The sequence below is a fragment of the Furipterus horrens genome, unplaced genomic scaffold, assembly GCF_987537825.1.
Source record: "Furipterus horrens unplaced genomic scaffold, mFurHor1.1.pri manual_scaffold_3, whole genome shotgun sequence".
Taxonomy (NCBI): Eukaryota; Metazoa; Chordata; class Mammalia; order Chiroptera; family Furipteridae; genus Furipterus; species Furipterus horrens.
Window position 1 is genome coordinate 105,145,813 of NW_028327173.1, and position 21,299 is coordinate 105,167,111.

General features: G+C 41.4%; 1 protein-coding gene across 1 annotated transcript in view; it reads left to right on the forward strand.

Annotated features, from left to right (window-relative positions):
- PTPN9 (protein tyrosine phosphatase non-receptor type 9) overlaps positions 1 to 18,378 on the forward strand; it is a 109,598-nt gene extending 91,220 nt beyond the window's left edge. Inside the window, exons 8-13 of the mRNA XM_090269973.1 lie at positions 2,019 to 2,112; positions 5,339 to 5,405; positions 13,790 to 13,868; positions 14,976 to 15,126; positions 15,549 to 15,756; positions 16,508 to 18,378. Coding sequence (XP_090126099.1) covers positions 2,019 to 2,112; positions 5,339 to 5,405; positions 13,790 to 13,868; positions 14,976 to 15,126; positions 15,549 to 15,756; positions 16,508 to 16,722 — 814 coding nt within the window. The 3' untranslated portion in view covers positions 16,723 to 18,378. The remainder of the gene's footprint in view (positions 1 to 2,018; positions 2,113 to 5,338; positions 5,406 to 13,789; positions 13,869 to 14,975; positions 15,127 to 15,548; positions 15,757 to 16,507) is intronic.
- The last annotated feature ends 2,921 nt before the right edge of the window (positions 18,379 to 21,299 follow it).

Sequence of the window (21,299 nt, forward strand, 5' to 3'; positions counted from 1 at the left end):
TTGTTCTAGGACTTTCTGTAACTTTTTTTTTCCATTATTTCTTTCCTTGTATTATGTCAATTCTTTCTCTCTGGGATGGTCCTATCAGTCTGGTTGAATTTCCTAGAGCAGGCACTGACAAACTTTTTCTTAAAGGGCAAGATGGTAAATGCTTAGGCTTGTGGGACTTTACAGTCTCTTGCAAGTACTCAGCTCTGCTATTGTAATGTGAAAGCAGTCAGACAGTGCTAAACTGGTGGGCTTGACTGTATTCCAGTAACAGTTTTTACTTCTAAAAACAGGTAGCCGGGCCAAAGTTTGCCAAGTCCTATCTAGAATGATTCTCTTATTTTCCATATTTTTCATCACTTTGACTTTTAGGTCTATATTCTGGAAAATTTCCTCAGCATTCTCTATTTTTTTCTATTAAAATTCTTACTTTAAATATAATTTTTAATTTCTAAGAGCTTTTCTTCTCTTTTTTTTTTAAATAGCATCACTAATCTTATTTCATGTACGCAGTATCTTTTTCTCTTTGAGGTTATTAGTTATAACTTTGATTAACTCTATTTTGTGCTTTTTTCCCCCTGAGTATTTGAATTGGTCTCCTTTGTGTTAAGGGCTTTCCTTAATTACCTGGAGATTCTTGGCTGTTAGCTCACGCTTAGGAGTGGAGTTCTTAAAAGCTGCTTGGAAGCACTGTTAGCATGAGTGAGCTTCAACTCAAAATGACCAGCTCGCTTGTTGCTGATTTACTCCAGATGACAGGATTCTTTTATGTAGGGTGTTCACTTCCTCCTCTCTTTTGCCTGGTAGCGTCCAAGCCTGGATAGGAGTCTAAGACAGGGTAGGACATGGAGAATGACAGGATATTGTCACTGCCTGTCCTTCAGATTTTCATTTATTCCTCTGTTTTAGTCCTCTGCTTCGTGTTGCCTCCCAAAGTGTGGGATTTCTAGGGGGAAGTCGTTTTGTCTCTCCGTAGATATACCTCTGTGGGTCCTAGCTTTCTGTAATTGGCCAAGTTAGCCAGAATCCTGATTTCTTTCTGCCCAAATCAGTTTAATTCTCTTGGTCCACTTATGTCTCTGCTGTCACTTTGGGTTTGTACTGATTAGTTCACTTTTTTATGTTAATTAGGCTGCTGGATGGAGTGGTGTCAAACATGTGTTTCAACCTACCGTGTTAAATTGGAACTTAGGAGATTTATTTTAAACATCTTTTGGGAAATTAGTAGTAGAAAATTCTATTTGCAGCTAGATTTTGTTGGTGCTATACCTCTATTTCTCTTTTCTTTTTTGAATGGAAATACTTCCATAGTAATACATATCGGTATCGTATCAGCAGCCGTCCGTCTCGAGAGACGATGGTGTAGCTTCTTAAGAGTCTATCTGCACCACCGAGAATGGCTGCGCAGTCCGACTCGGGAGTGACACGGTATCTGTCTCCTCCCGTGTTGAATCGACATCTTGCGATGACGCTGGAGTGTCCTCTCCAGTGAAGCTGAAGCTACAGAGCCTGGGCAGGGTGATATGGAGGGTCTGCTGTTGCCCATGCAGCAGACCCCCCCTCTCTTCGCAGCTGAAGGGTCCAAGGGAAAGACGGAGTCAATACAGCTTGGCTTCAGGTGCGCCGCAGGAGTTGCCGGTGTTGACTACAACGTCAAACCGCCTTAGGGACTCCGGCTCCGGATTTTCTGTCGGGGTTTACTCCCTTAGCCTTTCCCCTGAAGAGGTATGCCGCAAGGCAGCGGAGGTTTTTTGGAGTCAGAGTTTTCCTTCTCTGATGTGCCCTGACTGGAAGATCGAACCAGCGACACTTAGCTCGCAGGCCGACGCTCAATCCACTGAGCCAAACCAGCCAGGGACAGTAATACATACTTATCATTAAAAATATTAAATGATATAGAATTATGTAGACTAGATAATGAAAAGCTCTGTGTACCCACTTTTGCACTGCCAGGCTTTGTACATAACACATACACACTGCAGCCACTTTTTCTTTCTTTTTATTTTACTTGTTTGTTTCATTTTCTTCAGGTCTCCAGGAAACCTGGAGAAGAACCGCTATGGGGATGTTCCCTGTCTGGACCAAACAAGAGTGAAGCTGATAAAACGAAGTGGCCACACTCAGGTAGACAAATGCCATCTTCTCAGGAGCACTGAGGGAAATTTAAGCCTTTTACAAAGTGAAGCTTACTAATACTATAGTTGAAAGAACATGGATTCTAAGCCAGAGACACACTGTTTGAGTTTTAATGTTGCTACATACTAGTCTGTTGTTAACACTGGCAAGTCCCTATATGCCCGTCTCATAGTATCAAGTGGAAGTTAAGTGAAATGCTTTATGTAAATGCTGATAGCACAAGGTCTGGTGTATTTAGGTGCCCGATAAATGTTTAATTATTTCTCCTTTTACTCCTTAGTTGTATAACATAGTCATATCATTCACAATATTGATGAGTATATTTGCATCAATATAAGTCAACTCCGATTATAAATACCTCTGCTTTTTCCATTTAGAAGATCTGAAAAAAATTTTTGGACTAGTATATACATAACTATCTAGGGATAGGGATGAAATGGTCAAATGATTTTATTATTTAATATATTAATTTGATCATATCTGTGCATATTAAAAATCACATATAATAGTAGAGATATATAGTGAAAATGTTATTCAGACATTTAACATCAATGTTTTTATCATCATTTGGATCTAGTCTTTAAGTCAGTATAACAGTTTTCCAGAGCACATTATTTTTACTTCCTTTTAAGTACATGGTGTTGTCACTGCAAAACTTAATCTAAACCAGAAAACTATTAACATAACATTAGCACAGGTTTTTCTTTCTTTTTTTAAAGACTTTATTTGGTTTTAGAGAGAGTGGAAGGGAGAAAGAAAGAAAGAAAGAAAGAAAGAAAGAAAGAAAGAAAGAAAGAAAGAAAGAGAGGTAGGGAAACATGCCTCTCACATGCCACCAGCCGGGGACCCGCCCACAACCTAAGCGTGTGCCTTGACTGGGAATTGAACTGGCAGCCTTTTGGTTCACAGGCCAGCGCTCAGTTCACTGAGCCACACCAGCTAGGCAATAGTTTTTTCTTTTCATTCATCCTGCACTTCATGCATTGTCCAGAGCATAATTATTCACTTATTCCTTTTTAAAGTCCTTCTTAATATAATTTGTTTACAGTAGCATCTAACAATTTTGAGGTCAATGACTAGAAAGGTATTTACATTTTTTTTCTTTTTCCTTCTGATATACCAGTTCTGTCTGGTGACTTGTATACACATTAAAAACAGCATTGGGCCCTGGTCAGGTAGCTCAGTTGGTTAAAGCATCATCCCAATACACCAGGGTTACAGGTTTTATCTCCAGTCAGGGCACATACAAGAATCAACCGCTGAATGCATAAATAAGTGAAACAACAAATTGATGCTTCTCTCTCTCCCTCTCTCTTTCTCTATCTCTTTGTAAAATAAAATTTAAAATTAAAAACAAAACAAAACAGCATTGATTGAGGTTCAAAGTAAAGGAATTTGAATAGCGCTCTTAACTTTAACATGACACACAGTATAGGGAATTGTTATATCCCCTCTCCTGTTTCTGGGAGATAAGTTTATGGAGAATCATTATTTTGTATATGGTGCATGGATCAGGACCCTAGGTTTCATTCTCTTTTGACCCTAATGTTTTAAGCACATAAAATTAATTCCTGTCCAGGACCCTTACAGATGGTTTTCCTGTAGGAGCATTAGCTAAGAGTCTGGCTGACTGAGGGCAAATTCACCTGTATTATTGAAGTTGTCATAGTATATCCTGTGAACTAATGGAGTATAATGGTTAAGTTGGGGCTCTGGAATCAGAAATATCTGTGTTTTATCTGTCTTGTTGAGTGCTCTGTCTCCAATATTTAGAACAGTCCCTGGTGCATACCAGACATTCATTATGTTCCAGGAATGAGTGAAGGAATGAGTGAATTCCAGTATACCAAGAGACTATTCTAGTTATCCAGTAATTAATCTGAAGATCATCACTTGAGTTATAATCCCTCTCATTACTGTAAACATTGACAGAGGCTTTATTTCCATAATAAATGGAAGATTCAGTTTCATTAGTGAATTGTTCACCAGATATGCTCCTAGAATTATAAACTATTAGTCATAGTTTCTATTGAATATTCAGGTAGTAATGGAGTCTGGGTGTGTGACCCATGCTGTTAATGGTCCTTCTTCTTAAGTCACCATTTGCCTTTTATGTGTGGCAGCATTGATAGAGTGTCCTGCTCAGTTTGCTAGGCTTGCCTCCCTTTTGGTTCTCAGCTGTAGTCCTGCAAGTCTTAATGGAGTCCCTTTTATGTGAATAACAGCTTTATTGATATGTAATTAACATAACTTACAATTTACCCATTTAAAGTATATAGTTCAATGATTTTTTAAATGTTTTTGCAGAGTTGTGCGGCCATCACCACAATGAACTTTTGAAAATTTTTATCACCTGAAAAACAAACTTTATTTTCCCAAGTAGAAGTGCTAGGTCATTTGTTAACTGTGTGTAACATTCTGAGGTCCTTCCAGACTCTTCCACAATGACTGCACCATTTTACATTCCTGCCAGCAATGAATAAGGGTTTCAAAGTTTCTCCACATGTTTGCCAACCTGTTATCTATCTCTTACCTGTAGCCATCCTAATGGGTGTGAAATGGTATCTCATTGTGGTTTTAACCTGCATTTCCTTGATGGCTAATGATGTTAAACATCTTTCATGGGCTTGTTGACCATTTGTACGTCTTCTTTGGAGAAATGGTTATTTTAAAATTGGGTTGTCTCTTTACTGCTGAGGTGTGAGATTTCTTTATAGAAACAAATTTCTTATCAAAAATGTATGCATTCTGTGTTTTTTTCCACTTCATGGTATTATTTGAAGCACAAACGTTTTCACTTTTAATGCACTTGCATTTGTCTTGTTTTCTTTTGTTGCTTGTGCTTTGGTGTCATATCTAAGAAGGCCGTGCCTAACACAATGTCAAAAAGATATAATCCTATATATCCTTCTAAGAGTTTTATAGTTTTAGCTTTTACATTAGGCCTGTGATCCATTTTGAGTTAGTTTTTGTGTATGGTGTGAGGAAGGAGTCAGCTTGATTTTTTTTTTTTTTTCTGCATGTGGATATCCAGTTGTTCCAGCAACATTTGTGAAAGTGAGGTTTTAAATTGGCCCTTTTGCTTCTCTTTTTTTTTTCCTGACTAGAAGAGAATGTCCATACCCTGGGTTTTATTTACCTACTAGTATATCATTTTCCCACCCAAATGGAATATTCCACACAGCTGTAATGATGTTTCTTTTTTTATCATTAGACAGATTACATCAATGCCAGTTTCATGGATGGCTACAAGCAGAAGAATGCTTACATTGGTACACAAGGTAAGTTAGTCTGCCCCCCACAAGTTGGTTTTGAATCATCTACGTGTGATTCTTGCACCAGATGATAGCATAATTTTTAAAGAAAATGGTTACTTAATATGATGTTGTGGCCTCTAGATCTTGGCCTTTCCTAAAGATTAGGGGTTTTTGAGGAAGGCAGTTGAGAAGTATAGAGTTTCTATTATCAGATGTGCCTAGAAACTACATAGAGATAAACTGGAGATTTGAACACACAACACTAGTACAAGTTTTTGAACTATGTCTTACATTGCCAATCCAAGGGGATAGGATGTCAGAACTCGTTGGCTAGTGAGGTGCTCTTTATTTATGGCCAGTAAGAGGCCAGGAGTGGCAGTGGGACTTCTAGAAATTGAGTCCAATCTGTGAAAGGGTATTGCTGTCCTAAGAGGCTCTGTTGATCCCTGTACCATCACAGGGCATCTCAGCAGTCTTCCAACATGGATAGTCTGTGCTAGATCTGACAATGAAGTACTGGGCTCTAGGAGAATTTCATGTGGAGTTTTTATAAATGTTGCTGTGGGCTCAGTACTCCTGCCATCTCAAGGAGAATATTAGGTTGTCTTCTAAGAGGGTAGACAGAAATCACAACACAGGAGGACATTACAGGCCCCCATAAGGGCTTAAGGCCCTTTGACCATTGCAGAACATGGTTAGCAAAAGATCTGATGGATACTTCCTTAACCAAGTGATCAAACTGCCTTCTGTGAAACAGTGAGAACTGTACCATACAATCTATGTTGTATACATATTGCCAGTTTTTAATTCTGAATCTAATTATGAGAAACCAAACAAATCGAGATTCTGGGACATAAAATAAGAAAACTTGCTTAGCCCTGGCTGGTGTGGCTCAGTGGATTGAGCACTGGCCTGCGAGCCAAAAGGTCACCGGTTGAATTCCTAGTCACTGCACATACCTGGGTTGTGGGCCAGGTCCCTGGTTGGGGGTGTGCAAGAGGAGACCGGTCTATGTATCTTTCGCACATTGATGTTTCTTTCCCTCTCTTTCTCCCTCCCTTACCCTCTCTCTAAAAATAAAGAAAATCTTTTTTAAAAAATTAAAAAGAAACATGCTTAAACTCTCCAACTTTAATGCTGTTAAAAAATTTTTTTAATTCAGAACCATTCTAGATTAAAGGAGACTAAAGCGACATGATAACCAAAGGTAATGTGTGATCCATGATTGAAGCCTGTGTTTGGAGGATTAAACTGTAAAGACAAACTGTAACAGAACCCCTGGACTCTCAGATTGAAACAGAACCCACAGGCTGTTTTGTTAGGGGCCCAATTACCCGCCGCCAGAATTATAACTCTTAATACCAGAGCTTAGTGAAAAGAAAAAGAATTATTTATTTAATGGTTTTATAGTTTTAGATTATTTGCGGATTTCTGCCGTTACGTCTTATTTTCTGTAAAACACCCACAAACACATAATTCAGCCTCCCCCTACCACACCAGGCTAGTTTTAGAAAATTTAGAGATACCGTTTCCCTACTTCCTAGACACAGTTCAGCTTTACCGGTAGCTGCCAATCATTCAATTCTGATTGGGAAGGCCTTTCTGTGTTGTGGTGTCCACCAGCTTTTAATCCAGAACTGCATGGATTTTCCAGCCTCCTTGTAAACTGCATGGAGTTTTCCCTTCTTAAAGCAGCATGGTGTACCTTTCTTCTCCAAACTGCATGGTGTACCCCCTTCTCAAAGCCTCACGGAGTACCCCTTTTCAAAGCCGCATGGGGTTTCTAGTTAAAAATATCTGCCACTTATTTTTAAATCCCTGACTGCGTCCTGTGATGCAGTGGGCATGGTACCCAGTTCTGACCATTCACAGAACCTCACACAGGCTCTGTGTGCTCTTTCCATACCATCTCACGGTCCAACACCCCTCCCATCTACCTGGGCCTTGGATGCATCAAAGCCATTTGTGTAACAAAGACACTAGCCACTAGCCCCAGGCCTGCAAAGGCATCCTGAAAGCTGCTTCCTTTTCCCCATCCCCTAGCCTGCAGGCCCTGGGTGTTTTTGGACACCCCCATTCTGTAACAAAACTATTGGGACAATTGGAGGCTATGTATTAGGTAATATTATTGTATCAGTGTTTAGTTGCTTAAGTGTAATAATGGTATTGTTCTGTAGGAGAATGTCTTGGTTCTTCTAAATATGTATTCAAGTATTTAAGGGTAAAATGTCATAATGTCTGAAACATACTTTTTTTCTTTCAAATTATAAGAGAAAGTTTATTTAGAAAGTTACATAGGTAGTAGAAGTGAGTCAGCTAGACTGCATAGGATAAGGAACCAAGTCACAAAGGCAGAAGAAAGGGTCCCTGGAGCTTAGGAGAGGGAAAGGCAAAGGTAATTTATCTAAGGGAGTAGGAGGGGAAAAGGAAAGATGCCAGCAGGCTCCCGAGAGGGAGAGCATGCTGAAACTTAATTTTTTTTTTCTTTAACCAAAAATAAACAGTTTTTATTTCTGAGAGTTAGAATTACATTTTTAAAAATTATTTTTCTTTATTCTTTATCATATTTTTCCAAAGAATTGAAACTTACTTTTAAATAGTTCAGTTAAAAAGAAAATAAATGTGTATGTTTGCAGTAGTCTCCGCTTATCTACAGTTTTGCTTTCTGCAGTTACCCATGGTCAGCTGTTTCAAAAATATTAAATGGAAAGTTCCAGAAATAAACAATTCATAAGTTTTAAATTGCATGCCGTTCTGAGTAGCCTGATGAAATCTAGCACTGGTCCCACCTGGGACGTGACTCAGCCCTTGGTGCAGTGTATCAACACTGTTTATACTACCTACCTATTAGTCACATAGTAGCCACCTCAGTTATCAGGTTGACTGTCACAGTATCACAGTTCAATTCACCCTTACAGTAGCCTCACGCTCTGTTACAATGCCTCCATCATTCACCTCACTTCATCTCATCACATAGGCATTGTATCATCTCACACCATCACAAGAAAAGGGTGGGTAGAATATAATAAGGTATTTTGAGACAGAGAGACCATATTCACATAACTTTTATTACAGTATATATTATTAAAATTATTCTATTTTATTATTGTTGTTAATCTCTTACTGTGCCTAAGTTATAAATTATGTATCATATATATGTATAGGGAAAAAACATAGTGTGTGTATACATACACACACACACACACACTCACACACACACACACACACACACACACATATATATATATATATATATGTATATATATATATATATATATATGTATATGTATAGGGTTTGGTACTATCTGTGATTTTAGGCATTCACTGGGAGTCTTGGAGCATATCCCCTGCAAATAAAGGAGGACTACTCTATAAAGATAAGCAAATATTGCAAAATGATAGCTAAAATTGATAGCTTTTGAACTAAAGAATATAAGCATATACTGTACTATTCTTTCAGCTTTTTGTTGGATTCAATTTTTTTCAAAATAAAAGCTGAGGGAGACAAAAGGGAAAAGGGCCTTTGGATTCTTGGTACATTGTTAATTGGTCTTATGGTCACAGGTTTATTTTTTCCCATAGGAGGGACAACTCCCTCCAAAAGGAGTTCTTTCAGACCCTAAGAAGAAACAAGAGAGCTATCAGAAAAGATTTTGGCAGGTATAGGATATGATGTGATCTGCTTGAGAGAGTAGGGCCTTTGTTGAGGAGGTGGTCTTGGCGTGTTTAGGCTTATAGAGGGTAAGGATTGACTTTCAGGGGCTTCATAGTGCTTCTTTCTCCAGGTTTAGAAGGCAAGGCCACTGCTTAGCACTGCTAATTATGCCAGGATAGGGTCCTTTAAGCTGATGCTGTAGGCTCTGTCCAGAAGAAACTCCTCTAGGAATATAGGACAGAGGGTTTCTTGAGTCAAAGACTGATCACCTTTAGAAGGTGTTAGCACCAGAAGATGGGGGCCCTGTGATGTGGAGAAGGCTAATTTGATTTATCTGGCTAACCTTCTTGGCTATATTTATAGTATTCAGATTCTTAATCATCATAATATTTATAATAATATCTTGTCATCTATTGAAAGTATATATTATGTATCAGGTACACAATCTCCGTCTAATTATTATAGAGTCTCTGCAAGGAAGTTTTGTTAATCCACGAACAAACTGAAGCCCAAAAAGCTCAGGTGACTTTGTGTAACACAGCTAATGAGTGGCTAGTAAGCCAGGGTTTGAAAGTATGTCTGTTTGGTTCAAAAGTCCTAGCAAGGCAAGTCAGTGGATTGTTTTATTCATGTCAGCACAAACTGGTGACTTTATTTCTTCAGAAAAGTCTACTGTTAAAGAGAGTGTAATCTGGGGAGTGCCACTTTTCCTTCCAAATATCTCATGCCTTTGAGGAAATTATGACCTCTGCCTGCCTGAGTTTGAGTGGTATCTGGGTTACCAGGTGCTCTGATAGGCAACACCAATTTTTCAGTGGTTTGAATGTCCGAAGTTAACTATCTGAGAGGTGCTGTGATGCAGGGTAGTGGGATGTGGATAAACCACAGATCAGAGATGGGGCGAGGGTATTCTTATATTCTTCTTGATGTGTGTACTATGGTAATACATAGCCATTAAATGAAGATGAAAATCACTCATAACCCTGAGACGCAGAGATAGTAACATTTTGCAGCATCTCCTTCTAAACCTTTTTCTATGCATATAAAATATATAACAAAATGGGTTGTTTCTATACATTATCTCTTTTTTCACTTGATGGTATCTTATACATACCTTTCCAGAGCAAAAAATACAGATCTTATAATATCACCTTACAGACTGTTCAAATTAGGGGTAGGCAATAATTTAATCCTCTTTTGTTAGACATTTAGCTTGTTTTTAAGACTTTACATACTTTTGGAAGTGTCCACTTCTGCACAGAGGAAATTCTAGTATCATAAAAGGTTGGTTCTTGCTAAAAAGGCTTTAGCAAAAACGGTAGTGAAACCAGCAAATATCCAGGACAAAAATCAACTCTTGGTGCAACCAGAGGAGGAAAAAGCACTGTGAAAGTACAAGGAATTATGCTGAGTTGTTACTGCCATGATTGAAAGGGAGTTATTGGCCCACAGGTATCTTCAGTGTTCTGGCTGAATGCTCATCCTGTACAGGTTCTAACAGAAGAATTTGACACCATGGCACTTGCTGTCAGCATCATGTTTGCTGAGGTGTGATTAATTCTCACAAAGTTAAATGTCGTATACAAGCCCATATACATTAAATGGTTCAGCTGTTTTGATCTAGCTGTGCCATTAATGTCTAAGAGGAGGGGAAACCCTACAGGGGGTGTGACAGTTAGAGAAAGTTTCAAGGAAGAGACAGCACTTGAAACTGAGTAGAAAATGAACAGCATTGGAGGTGAGAGATGGCTTAAGAAAAGGATATAAGGAGGAGTGAGCATGATCTGTCTATATTGTGAGGAAGCAATTTTTTAGAAAGATTATACTGGCAGGGGTATCCAGAATAGATTGGAAGAGAGACTCCTGTTCAGGAAAGTACTAAGACAAAAAATGATGTGGTTGGTTCTCATAGCAGTGAAATTGAGCAGGGAATTAGGAAAGGGACAAAAGGACAAAAACCAGAAACAACTCAAAGGTAACACATCTCTTAAGACTTAGTAGATAGAGAAAATGGTTGAGAGACTTCCAGCCAAGAGGGAGGCGTAGACAGACATGCTGCCTCTCCCTCCACAACTAAGAAGGAATACAACTACCTCAAAACTAGAGACAACCAGAAGTTCCAGAAAACCAAGCTGCATGGAAGTCAACAAACAAAGATATAAAGAAGAAATCCTCATCCAGACAGGTAGGAGGAGCAGAGCCGGGGTGGAGTGGACACGGTGCAGTGCTGGCAGCAGTGGTGGCAGTGGCAGCAGCAGCAGGCCAGCAGAAAGTGCAGTCACACAGTTTAAAAAGTCAGGAGGGACACCTGGGGAGCGCTCCCAGGACCAGACCAGACCACACAGCTCATGGTTCCAGTAACGGGGAAAATAAAGCCTCATTGCGTCTGACTGTGCAAACCAGTGGGGGTTGGGGTGGAGGAAGAAACTGCCAGTCTCTCAGAAGACTCTGCTTGTTTAAAGGGCCCCCACGGTCCTAGAACGTCTTCAGACCCACCCACTCAGGGAACAACATCCAGGGCAACAGCTAGAGAGGCACCAGTTCCATACGAAAGTGGGAGAAGTGCCTGAAAAAGGAGCGAGTGCTGAGCAAGTGGCATTGTTCCCTCTCAGACCCCTTCCCCACAAACAGCACCTAAACGTGGTGAAACAGATCGCCCTGTACTGACAATACCTAAGGCTCCGCCCCTTACAATGTAACAGGTGCAACAGCTCTACCTAAGACACAGAGGCAAACAAACACAGGAGCCTGTCAAGATTAGGAGACAGAGAAGTATGGCCCAAAAGAGGGAACAGATGAAGGTTCCAGTGGGAGAACTAAGCGACGAGGAGATAGCCAACTTAACAGATGAGGTTATAGCCAACCTAAGAAATTCAGAGTTCAAAACACTGGTGATAAAGATGCTCACAGACTTAACAGATATGCTTAAGTATAGCAAACGCATAAGGGAAGAAGTGAAGGCTATGCTAAATGAAATGAAGGAAAAGCCACACAAAACCAACAGTGAAGAGAAGGAAACGGGTTCAAATCAGTAGTTTGGAATATAAGGAAGAAAAAAAAAGTCAACCAGTACAGAAGGAGGAAACAATAATTGAAAAAAATGAGGGGAGGCTTAGGAACCTCTGGGACAACTTTAAACGTGCCAATATCCAAATCATAGGGGTGCCAGGAGAAGAAGAGCAAGAAATTGAAAACTTATGTGAAAAAATAATGAAGGAAAACTTCCCAAATTTGGCAAAGGAAATAGACATACAACTCCAGGAAGCACAGAGAGTCCCAAACAAGCTAGACCCAAAGAGGACCACGCCAAGACACATCATAATTAAAATGCCAAAGGTTCAAGATAAAGAGAGAATCTTAAAAGCAGCAAGAGAAAAGAAGAGAGTTACCTACAAAGGGGTGCCTATAAAACTATCAGCTGATTTCTCAAAAGAAACTTTGCAGGCAAAAGGGACTGGCAAAAAGTATTCAAAGGGATGAAAAGCAAGGACCTACAACCAAGATTACTTTATCCAGCAAAGCTATCATTTAGAATGGAAGGGCAGATAAAGTGCTTCCCAGACAAGGTAAAGCTAAAGGAGTTCATTATCACCAAGCCATTATTATATGAAATGTTAAAGGGACTTATTTAAGAAAAAGAAAATCAACACTATGAACATTAAAATGACAACAAACTCACAACTATCAACAACCGAATCTGAAAAATAAAAACAAATATAAACTAAGTAAACAACCAGAACAGGAACAGAATCATAGCTATGGGGATCATTTGGAGGGTTATCAGCTGGGAAAGGGAGGGAGAGAAATGGTGAAATGATGCAGGGCTTAAGAAGCATAATTGGTTGATACAAAATAGACAGGGGGAGGTTACGAATAATATAGGAAAGGGTGAAGCCAAAGAACTTATATGCACGACCCATGGACATGAACTAAGGGAGGTGGGATTGCTGGAGGGAAGGGGGATACTGGGAAGAGGGGAGCAAAGGGAAAAGAAATTGGGACAACTGTAACAACATAATCAACCAAATATACTTAAGAAAAAGAAAAAAAAAATGGAAGAGTCAGAGTTGACTCCCAATTTTTAAAACTGAGTAACAGGCCCTGGCTGGTGTGGCTCAGGGGATTGAGTTCTGGACTGCGAACTGAAAGGCCACTGGTTCAATTCAGTCAGGGCACATGCCTTGGTTGGGGGCCATGTCCCCAGCTGGGGGCACACAAGAAGCAACCAATCAATGTTCCCTCGTTTCCTCCCTTCCCCTCTCTCTAAAAATAATAAATAATCTAAAAAATTGTTTTTAAAAACCGAGTGATTGAAGATTGCCAGTACTATTCCCAAAGATGGGAAAGTAGAGAGAGAAAGCTAGATTTAAAGGAGGGGGCTGAAAATATGTTGGATCTGAGATGATGGGACATGGAAGGGGATGAATGATATGAAAACAGCTAGAGACACATGTCAGTATAGATATGATAGGTGAAGTCCTGGTAATAAGGCCCTGAAAGGGTCTGTAAGAATGCTTCTCAAACTGTAACCTACCTACAGTTTCACCTGGGGACCTTGTTAACATGAAGATGTGATTTCTACCATGCTCCTGTGTTGTCTGTGCTGGTTCTGGTGGTTCAAGGGACTAGCAGGGATGTAGTGAGAAGAGCAAGGAGCTAGTATCTGTGATTTGGACTTAGTAGTTGGGAGGAAAACAGAACAGCCAAAGAAGGAAAAGAAGTGCTTCACAGAGTCGTACCTTTTCTTTTCCAGGCCCTTTGGAGAATACCTATCGTGATTTCTGGCTCATGGTATGGGAGCAAAAAGTCTTGGTGATTGTCATGACCACTCGGTGAGTTCACCTTTTTTCTTCCCACCTCTCTGCCCCTGCCCTAACACCAAGTATAGGTGATTCAAAAAAGGACTTTAGCTCGTAGAAACAATGAGGATTACAAAAGCCATGGCCATGAGTTTGATATGTTGTAACATCTTTTTTGCTGACCCAAAGATAACACAGCCAGGGTGGGGAGATGATTGATAGATCTAACTTTTCAAAGCTTTAATCCATGGCCCTGGTGACCCTGTGTCAGTTACAGCCTATTCTGAGGTCCTGGCCTATCCACTAGTGGAAGTTCTGGGAAACATGGGACAATTCACTTTTAATCTGGTCTGTGCTTCCAAAGGGCAGCTGTCTTCCTGGCTTCTGAATTACCAGTTCCCCTTTGCTCTCCCTTTCCCTGCTACTTTGACCATTTTTTGCTCATTAGGTAGGTAGCTCTTGATGAAAAGAATATTTTTAAAATTTTGGTCTACATAGCTTCCAAAACTTCAGGAATTACTATTTCATTAGTATTACCATCACCTTTATGATAATTATAGCCTATTTCAGATGAGAACAAAAAAATTAGAGTGTTAACTCATTTCCCTTTTTCATGGCATTCTTACAACAAACTTTTGATTTGGAGAGGAGGTCATGGAAGAAGTATCACCTTGGAGTACTTTGGAGCCACTGAAGTGCAGTGAGGTAGATTTTAGGCCTTTACACAAACCTCCTGGGAGCTGTGCCTTTCTTACTCCTCTATCACCCAAGGGCCTTCATTGGGGAAGAGAATGAACAGTGGCTGAGACACAAGGCAGAGAGTTCAATCTGGCCCACAACATTTTCTCTGCTGTCTTTCTTTGTCCACTCAGTATTTATCCCAGATATATCAGGAAAGGAGCCAAATGATAGGGGTAGGTGCTCAGCAAATATCTCCTAAATGAGTACATGCAGAAACTTGCACTGTTACATCCATTTAGAATGAAGGTTTTCTTCCTTTTCTGCCAAAAGGCAAGGGTGTAAGTTAGTAGCAACACAAGAGATGCTGCTGCTGCTTAGGGTGCAGCAGTCCTGGGGAGGGCACGGTTAGTGCTGTGCAGGGGAAGGATGGGAGGCTTACCTTGCTCTGTGTGTCTTCAGCTTTGAGGAGGGCGGCAGGAGGAAGTGTGGCCAGTACTGGCCTTTAGAAAAAGACTCTCGGATCCGATTTGGCTTCCTCACAGTGACCAATCTAGGCGTGGAGAACATGAGCCATTATAAGAAAACAACGCTAGAAATTCATAACACAGAGGTAAATCCAGGTTTCTATTTTCTTACTTTTTTGGGTTAAGGGAGAACTTTTACTGTAAAGAAAATCTCCAAAAGGAATAGGCAGGATTCTAGGGTGCTTGCTTTTAAGTTCCATTTTTCTGGGAATAAGATCAGGATATTCAAATTCAGAGCCAAAATAACCACACTGTTTTCAACACAACAGGGGCATTACTTAGGAATAAAACTTAGAAGAAATCTAGGTTCTACAAATAGGAATTCTGCCCCTTCCAGACATTAAACCTTCCCTTTGTGTTTGTACAGAAGCAGTTGTGGAGAAAGTTGAGGGTGGTAGGCAGGAATCTTGGTGGTAGGGATCCCAGGGCGTCTAGAACTGGAAAAGCCAAAAGTAGTCAAGGCAAACAGAAGTGACCTCACTAACTTCTGCTTCTTTTTCTCGCCAAGGAGCGGCAGAAACGCCAGGTGACTCACTTTCAATTCCTGAGCTGGCCAGATTATGGTGTCCCCTCCTCAGCAGCTTCCCTCATTGACTTCTTGAGAGCCGTCAGGAGCCAGCAGAGGCTGGCTGTCAGCAGCATGGGAGTAGACTCCAAAGGGCAGTGCCCTGAGCCACCCATTGTGGTCCATTGCAGTGCAGGCATTGGCAGGACAGGTAATAATCCACTGATGCAGCTCTCGAAGCCTCTGGTGGCAATAGTGGAGGGGAAGGAATAACCAAGCTCTTCTTTGCCATATTGAGAGAATTTGGTCCATTGGTGATGAATTGCCATGAAAAATTCTTCTTTAGTGTCCTTTTGGTATCCCTAGTGCAAAATGTGTGTCCAGAATATACACTTCACAAGCCAAGTCCTCTGGGGTTCATGCTTTATATAGCCCATTGGCATGATCATCTTCTGACCCCATCACTGTCACGTGGGTGTCCAGAGAGCTCAGTTGGGCTCTTGCTTTCATCCCACCCCCCTCCCTGGGGAGGTCCTTACCTTGTTCTTTGTTCTCCATTCTGGATCCACTTAGCAACTTTAGCCTTAAGGGGATGTGCATTGCAGGGACTGCTGGCATTTCTTATCAGAGATTCCTTTGGGAGAAGGTCAGGAAGAGTAGGTTTGTGTTAGGTCTCTGGGATAAAATTGTAGTCTGAAAATTAGGGCCCAGGTGTGGGAGTGCTATTGTTCTGTCTGGGATTTCACTTCTCCACCTCTTCTTCCTATTACTTCCATATACATGACAAAAGGCTGCCTTATTTTGGTGGCCTCCAGCACTCACTGTGCCCTCTTCCTCGAGTCCTATCAGGCCTGAGGCCCCTTGCCTTTAAATTCAGTCATCCAGTCCTGCCTGGGTTATTTGGTAGAGGGATAGGGAGAGGAGAAGTAAACCAGGCATGACTACTTCCTTTCTTCCTTCAGGTACCTTCTGCTCACTGGACATCTGCCTGGCACAGCTGGAGGAGCTTGGTACCCTTAATGTGTTCCAGACGGTATCCCGCATGAGGACCCAGAGGGCCTTCAGCATCCAGACCCCTGAGCAGTACTATTTTTGCTACAAGGCAATACTGGAGTTTGCAGAAAGGGAGGGCATGGTGCCATCCAGCCACAACCTCCTGGCCATGGAGGGTCAATAACTGTCCCATGAGCCTCCTACCTGCTGGCCAGCCTTCTACCTTAAACTATCCTGGACACTGCTGAGCCTGTAGGTCACCATCAGTTACACTGAAGCCATGAACCAACCTTTCTTGTGTCTCCTGGTGCACGCAAGGCAGCCTTTCCCTTTGGCAAGATAGATGTGGTGAAATTGTTAATAGAAAGGGCCAGCAACAATGTGTTCTTAAGTCCTAGCAACTGCCATTGAACTGTGCCTTATAACCAAATTGTGGCCATTGATTTTTGCCAGGGGCTCCAAGCCAGGTAAGTGGGAAAGGAAACTCCCTACCCTCTTTCCCAATGCATTCTCCTTCTGGAGGTCTCTGTCCCATCCTTTCCCTTTGCTAGGATTTGATGCGGAGGTTTGGTGAGCATCCAACTTCCTTCCCAGAAAGCTTGACCAAGTTATATATTCTAGAGAATATCCCGAGTGCCACACACGTTTATACCTAGAACGTGTATTCCAGTCTTTTCTGTTACTCTGTGTGTGTGCGTGTGTGTGTATGTGCACTTATGTGTATGGGTCCATATGTACGTGTGTATATAATATATTATTGTATGTGATAATATGTTGTATTCTATAAATACATATACACAGAGTTATTCCTTTGTAGAAGTTCCTGGGGCTCCATGTTGCAGTTCAGGTCTTGTGACTTCTTGTACCCTACTGTTTATCCTGGACTAGCTGCAGTTAGGGATTATGTCTCCTGTTGTCAGATGACAGAGTTGTAGAAGAGGACACAGGCACATCCATTTTCCATGTTCCTGCTATGGGCCTTCATCTTTACATAATGACTTCTCTCTCTCCAGGATGCTACCTGCTGGAGCCAAGAATACTGGTTTGTGGTGACACTGGTTTAATTCAGCATGGATTGCCCTTACCTAATGATTTTTATCCGTTCACTTTGTTGATTTTGGTAATAGACCTCCACTGTGATTTCAGACCCTCTCTTTCCTCTTCCTGTCCCTCGGGGATTGGAGCCTTGGAGTACAGATGAACTCACTGAGCAGCCAGAGGCTAGAGCAATTGGTACAATGCCTTAGAAGAAAAGAGAAGGAGCCCAAGTATGAGAAAAGAAACTACTATGAGAATCCTTCACTGGAAGAATGAGCTTGGTGCCCCTTTTCCTTTTCCCAAAGGGTTCCTTTCCTTACGCAGCTTGGCCCTATCTACTCAGATGCGCATCTTTTTCTGCCTAGTAGCCTGCCAGACCCTGGAGCTCAAGCTGGATGGATTCTGTGTCAATAAAAACCTTAATTCCTGGCTGGGTGAGGCAGTCCCCTGCAACTTCCATCCCCCCATTCCCCTTTCACTCAGCTTGTCCTGTCTGCTTCCAGCCTGCCCGGCCTGATGTGCCAGGGATGGAATTGAGTCCCCAGTGTTCTACATTCCCAAGAAATCGCAGGAACCCCTAAACCTTCCCCCATCACAGATGAGGTTGGCAGCTGATCAGACCTCAATAATTTTATACTGTAATAAGCTCTTGAATGTATATGTTCTTATTTTTACAATCTTTTCGTTTTGTATTTAATATCAATTGACTGAGTCAGATTCAGAAAATAATTGTAAATGTTCATATTCAATATCTTACACCAATAGTTTTGTATTTACATATAAATATACTGACATAATCAAACCCTTTTAGCTTCATCAATTTAGTAGCAGTGTGGGACTGCGAAGGTGAGGAGGGAGTCCAAGAGTTGGTCTGGGAGGGATGGGGAGGCAGGGGTGAACCCAGGTCTTTAGCCTCTGAGACTTTCAGGTTTGAAAGCCATCTAGCTTGCCTTAGGCCGTGACTTTAGCTCTGGGCAGAAATAGGGAACCAGCACCAGTCGAGTGCTCGTGGGATGCCAGTCTCTATGCTTGATGCTTCCCCTGCCCATTACCTTATCAAACCTTACAACACTCCAATGATAGATTATTTTCCCTCTATTCTATTTCTATGTAGATGAGGAAGGTAAGATCCAGAGGGCTATAGTGATTTGCTCTAGAACTAGAACTGAGGTTGGTCTGCTTATAAAGCCTTTGGCCTCTTCACTGCATTGCTGTCTTTCAAAGATCTCAATAGTGTTTGTCTTTTGAAACTACAGGGGTTTTTTAATAGCTCTCTTTCAGAGTATAAACAGTTCTTAAAATTCCAGGTAATTGATCTTGAGCTCATGTTGCATGAAGTAGACTAGAAGGGTAGCAGATTTGGTGACTGATTCTCCCATATAGGACCTCTGTGTGTAGGGTCTTCAGGTCTGCAGAATACCAAAGGGGTCATTCTTCCAGGGACACTCCATACCTATGGGTACACAGGTATCTGTGGGAAGATCTTTTTTTAAGAAAATAATTTATGTATTTGTTTGTTTATTTTTAGAGAGGAAAGGAGAAAGAGAGGCAGAGAAACATCACTGTGTGGTTGCCTCTCACTCGCGCCCCCAACTGGGGACCTGACGTGCAACCTAGTAATGTGCCCTGACTGGGAATCGAACCAGCGACACTTGGTTCACAGGCTGACGCTCAATCCACTGAGCCACAGCAGCCAGGTGTGGGAAGATCTTGAGTCATTTATTTGCATGTCTCTCTTAGAATGGAATCAGAAGCTGTATCCATGCAGGACCACTCCCCATGCCACATAGCTACTCCCTATTGACAGCCTGCCCAGTTGGAACAGTTCTGACCTAGAGTGTATGTAAATATAGAGGTGTTCTTAATAAAAGTGGTAGCAGTTAACATTTACTGGGTGCTTAACTGGCCAGGTACTGCTTAAAGTGCTTTCTAGGTATATTTCATTCACCCGCAAAACAACTTTTTGAGGTAGGTATTGACAGAAGAAAAAATTGAAGCATAGGAAAATTAATTTGCCACTAAGAACCTGGACCATCTGACTTCAAAGTACCGGCTGTTAATGTTAACTCTTACACTAGATTCCCTCTAAGGATTAATCTCCTGATCTGCCAACAAATTTTTCATGAGTTTCTGACTAAAGACCTGAAGTGTAGAGAAAATTAAGCCAGTCCATTCCTTGGATGATCCTTTACTCCCTTGGGGCAAGCAATCAAAATTGGAGAACAGAGATACCTGAAATCTGGGAGATCAGCAATGGTAGGGTTCTGGTAAAATGTATAGGAAACAGGATTAAATGATAAAAATTTGGAAGAGGTAGACTTGAACTGTCATATATTTGAAGAAGTTGTTAACCCACTGCTCTATAAATTTAGAAGCTAGGCATAAGCTCCTTTTTGAACATCTGATTGTTGGCAAAGTTATCATTTATAAGAGCTGCATAAAGATGCAGGTTCCTGGGTCCTGCCCTGTATGTGATTAAGTGAGTGACAGAATGAGCCAGGTTTCAGAAGCACTGTCTTCATCCATGTCCCTGACTCTGAGGAAGGTTCGCAAATTGATGTCTTCGAAATCTGAGAGAAAGGGATCAATATCCCCATGGCCATAGTTCACCTGTAGCTTTTACCATGGGGAAGATAATCGATACTCAGTATTAAAGAAGGTAAAGAAAGGGGAAGACATAGAAGAAGCCCCAAATTTGTTTGGGAAGTCAAGGCTTTCACACAGGAGATTTGGTAAACAAAGCAAGAGAGAGAACCCACAATCAAATGCTGGATTGTACAGTTTAGAACATAAAATGAAACAAGTGTTCAGGGAAGAGAGCATCATGGGCTAACTCAGGCTTCTATCTTTAATTTGATTGCCATTTTTCACCTAGCTTATACCCCGCCTACAATTGGTACCTTCACCTATGCATCCCTGTCAGCTAGGATGGGACTCCTGATGTGAAGGGTGCCCCAGCATTCTCAGCCTAGGAGACCCGCCATTGTCAATTTTCATGTCCGCGTTTGCAGATAAGTGACAGAATGGGACTGGTTCTTGGGAAACTGGGCTATTTTAGCATTGTAGCTTGAGGAGGATTGGACTCCCATGTCTAGGAATGACCAGACACACATATAGAAACTCACAAATCAGAGATCTGGAGGAAGGTGGGCCAGATAGAACTGCTTTCCTAGAATGACTGAGCTCTTTGGTAATTTTGAGGTCTCACCACTCAAGTCCTAGCTTCCTTTTGTAAAAATAAGGGGCCGCATTAGATGATCCTACTACAGGCCCTCCAAAGAATGGATGTCTGCAGAGGAACCATCAGGACCTTGTCCAGGTGGGTCAGCTCCCACTTCCCTATATTTCCTACCCACTTGGCCCCCAACTTGGAAAACAGGTCAAGTCTCCCCTGTAACCCACAGACCATTCAACTTCCATGCTGCTCCATGTAGAGTAGATAGGGTGACTCAACTAAGGACCCAGAGCCTCGAGCCAAGGTCATAGATTTGTCTCAGGTTTTGTTCACTACCCACTCACCACTGTTAGCTTACCAAGAGCAGGAGCAAAAGCTCCCATCAGCTTTAGAAACAGATTTTTTTCTTGGGAGCTATCTGCCGTGTAGTTACCATCACAAAATAGTCCTGAAGATTAAGCATTTTCAACTACACTGCACACCACAGAGAAGACTGGGTCTTCTTCACAAACAAATTAGCATTCAAACCTGTTGCATTGTTTCATTTC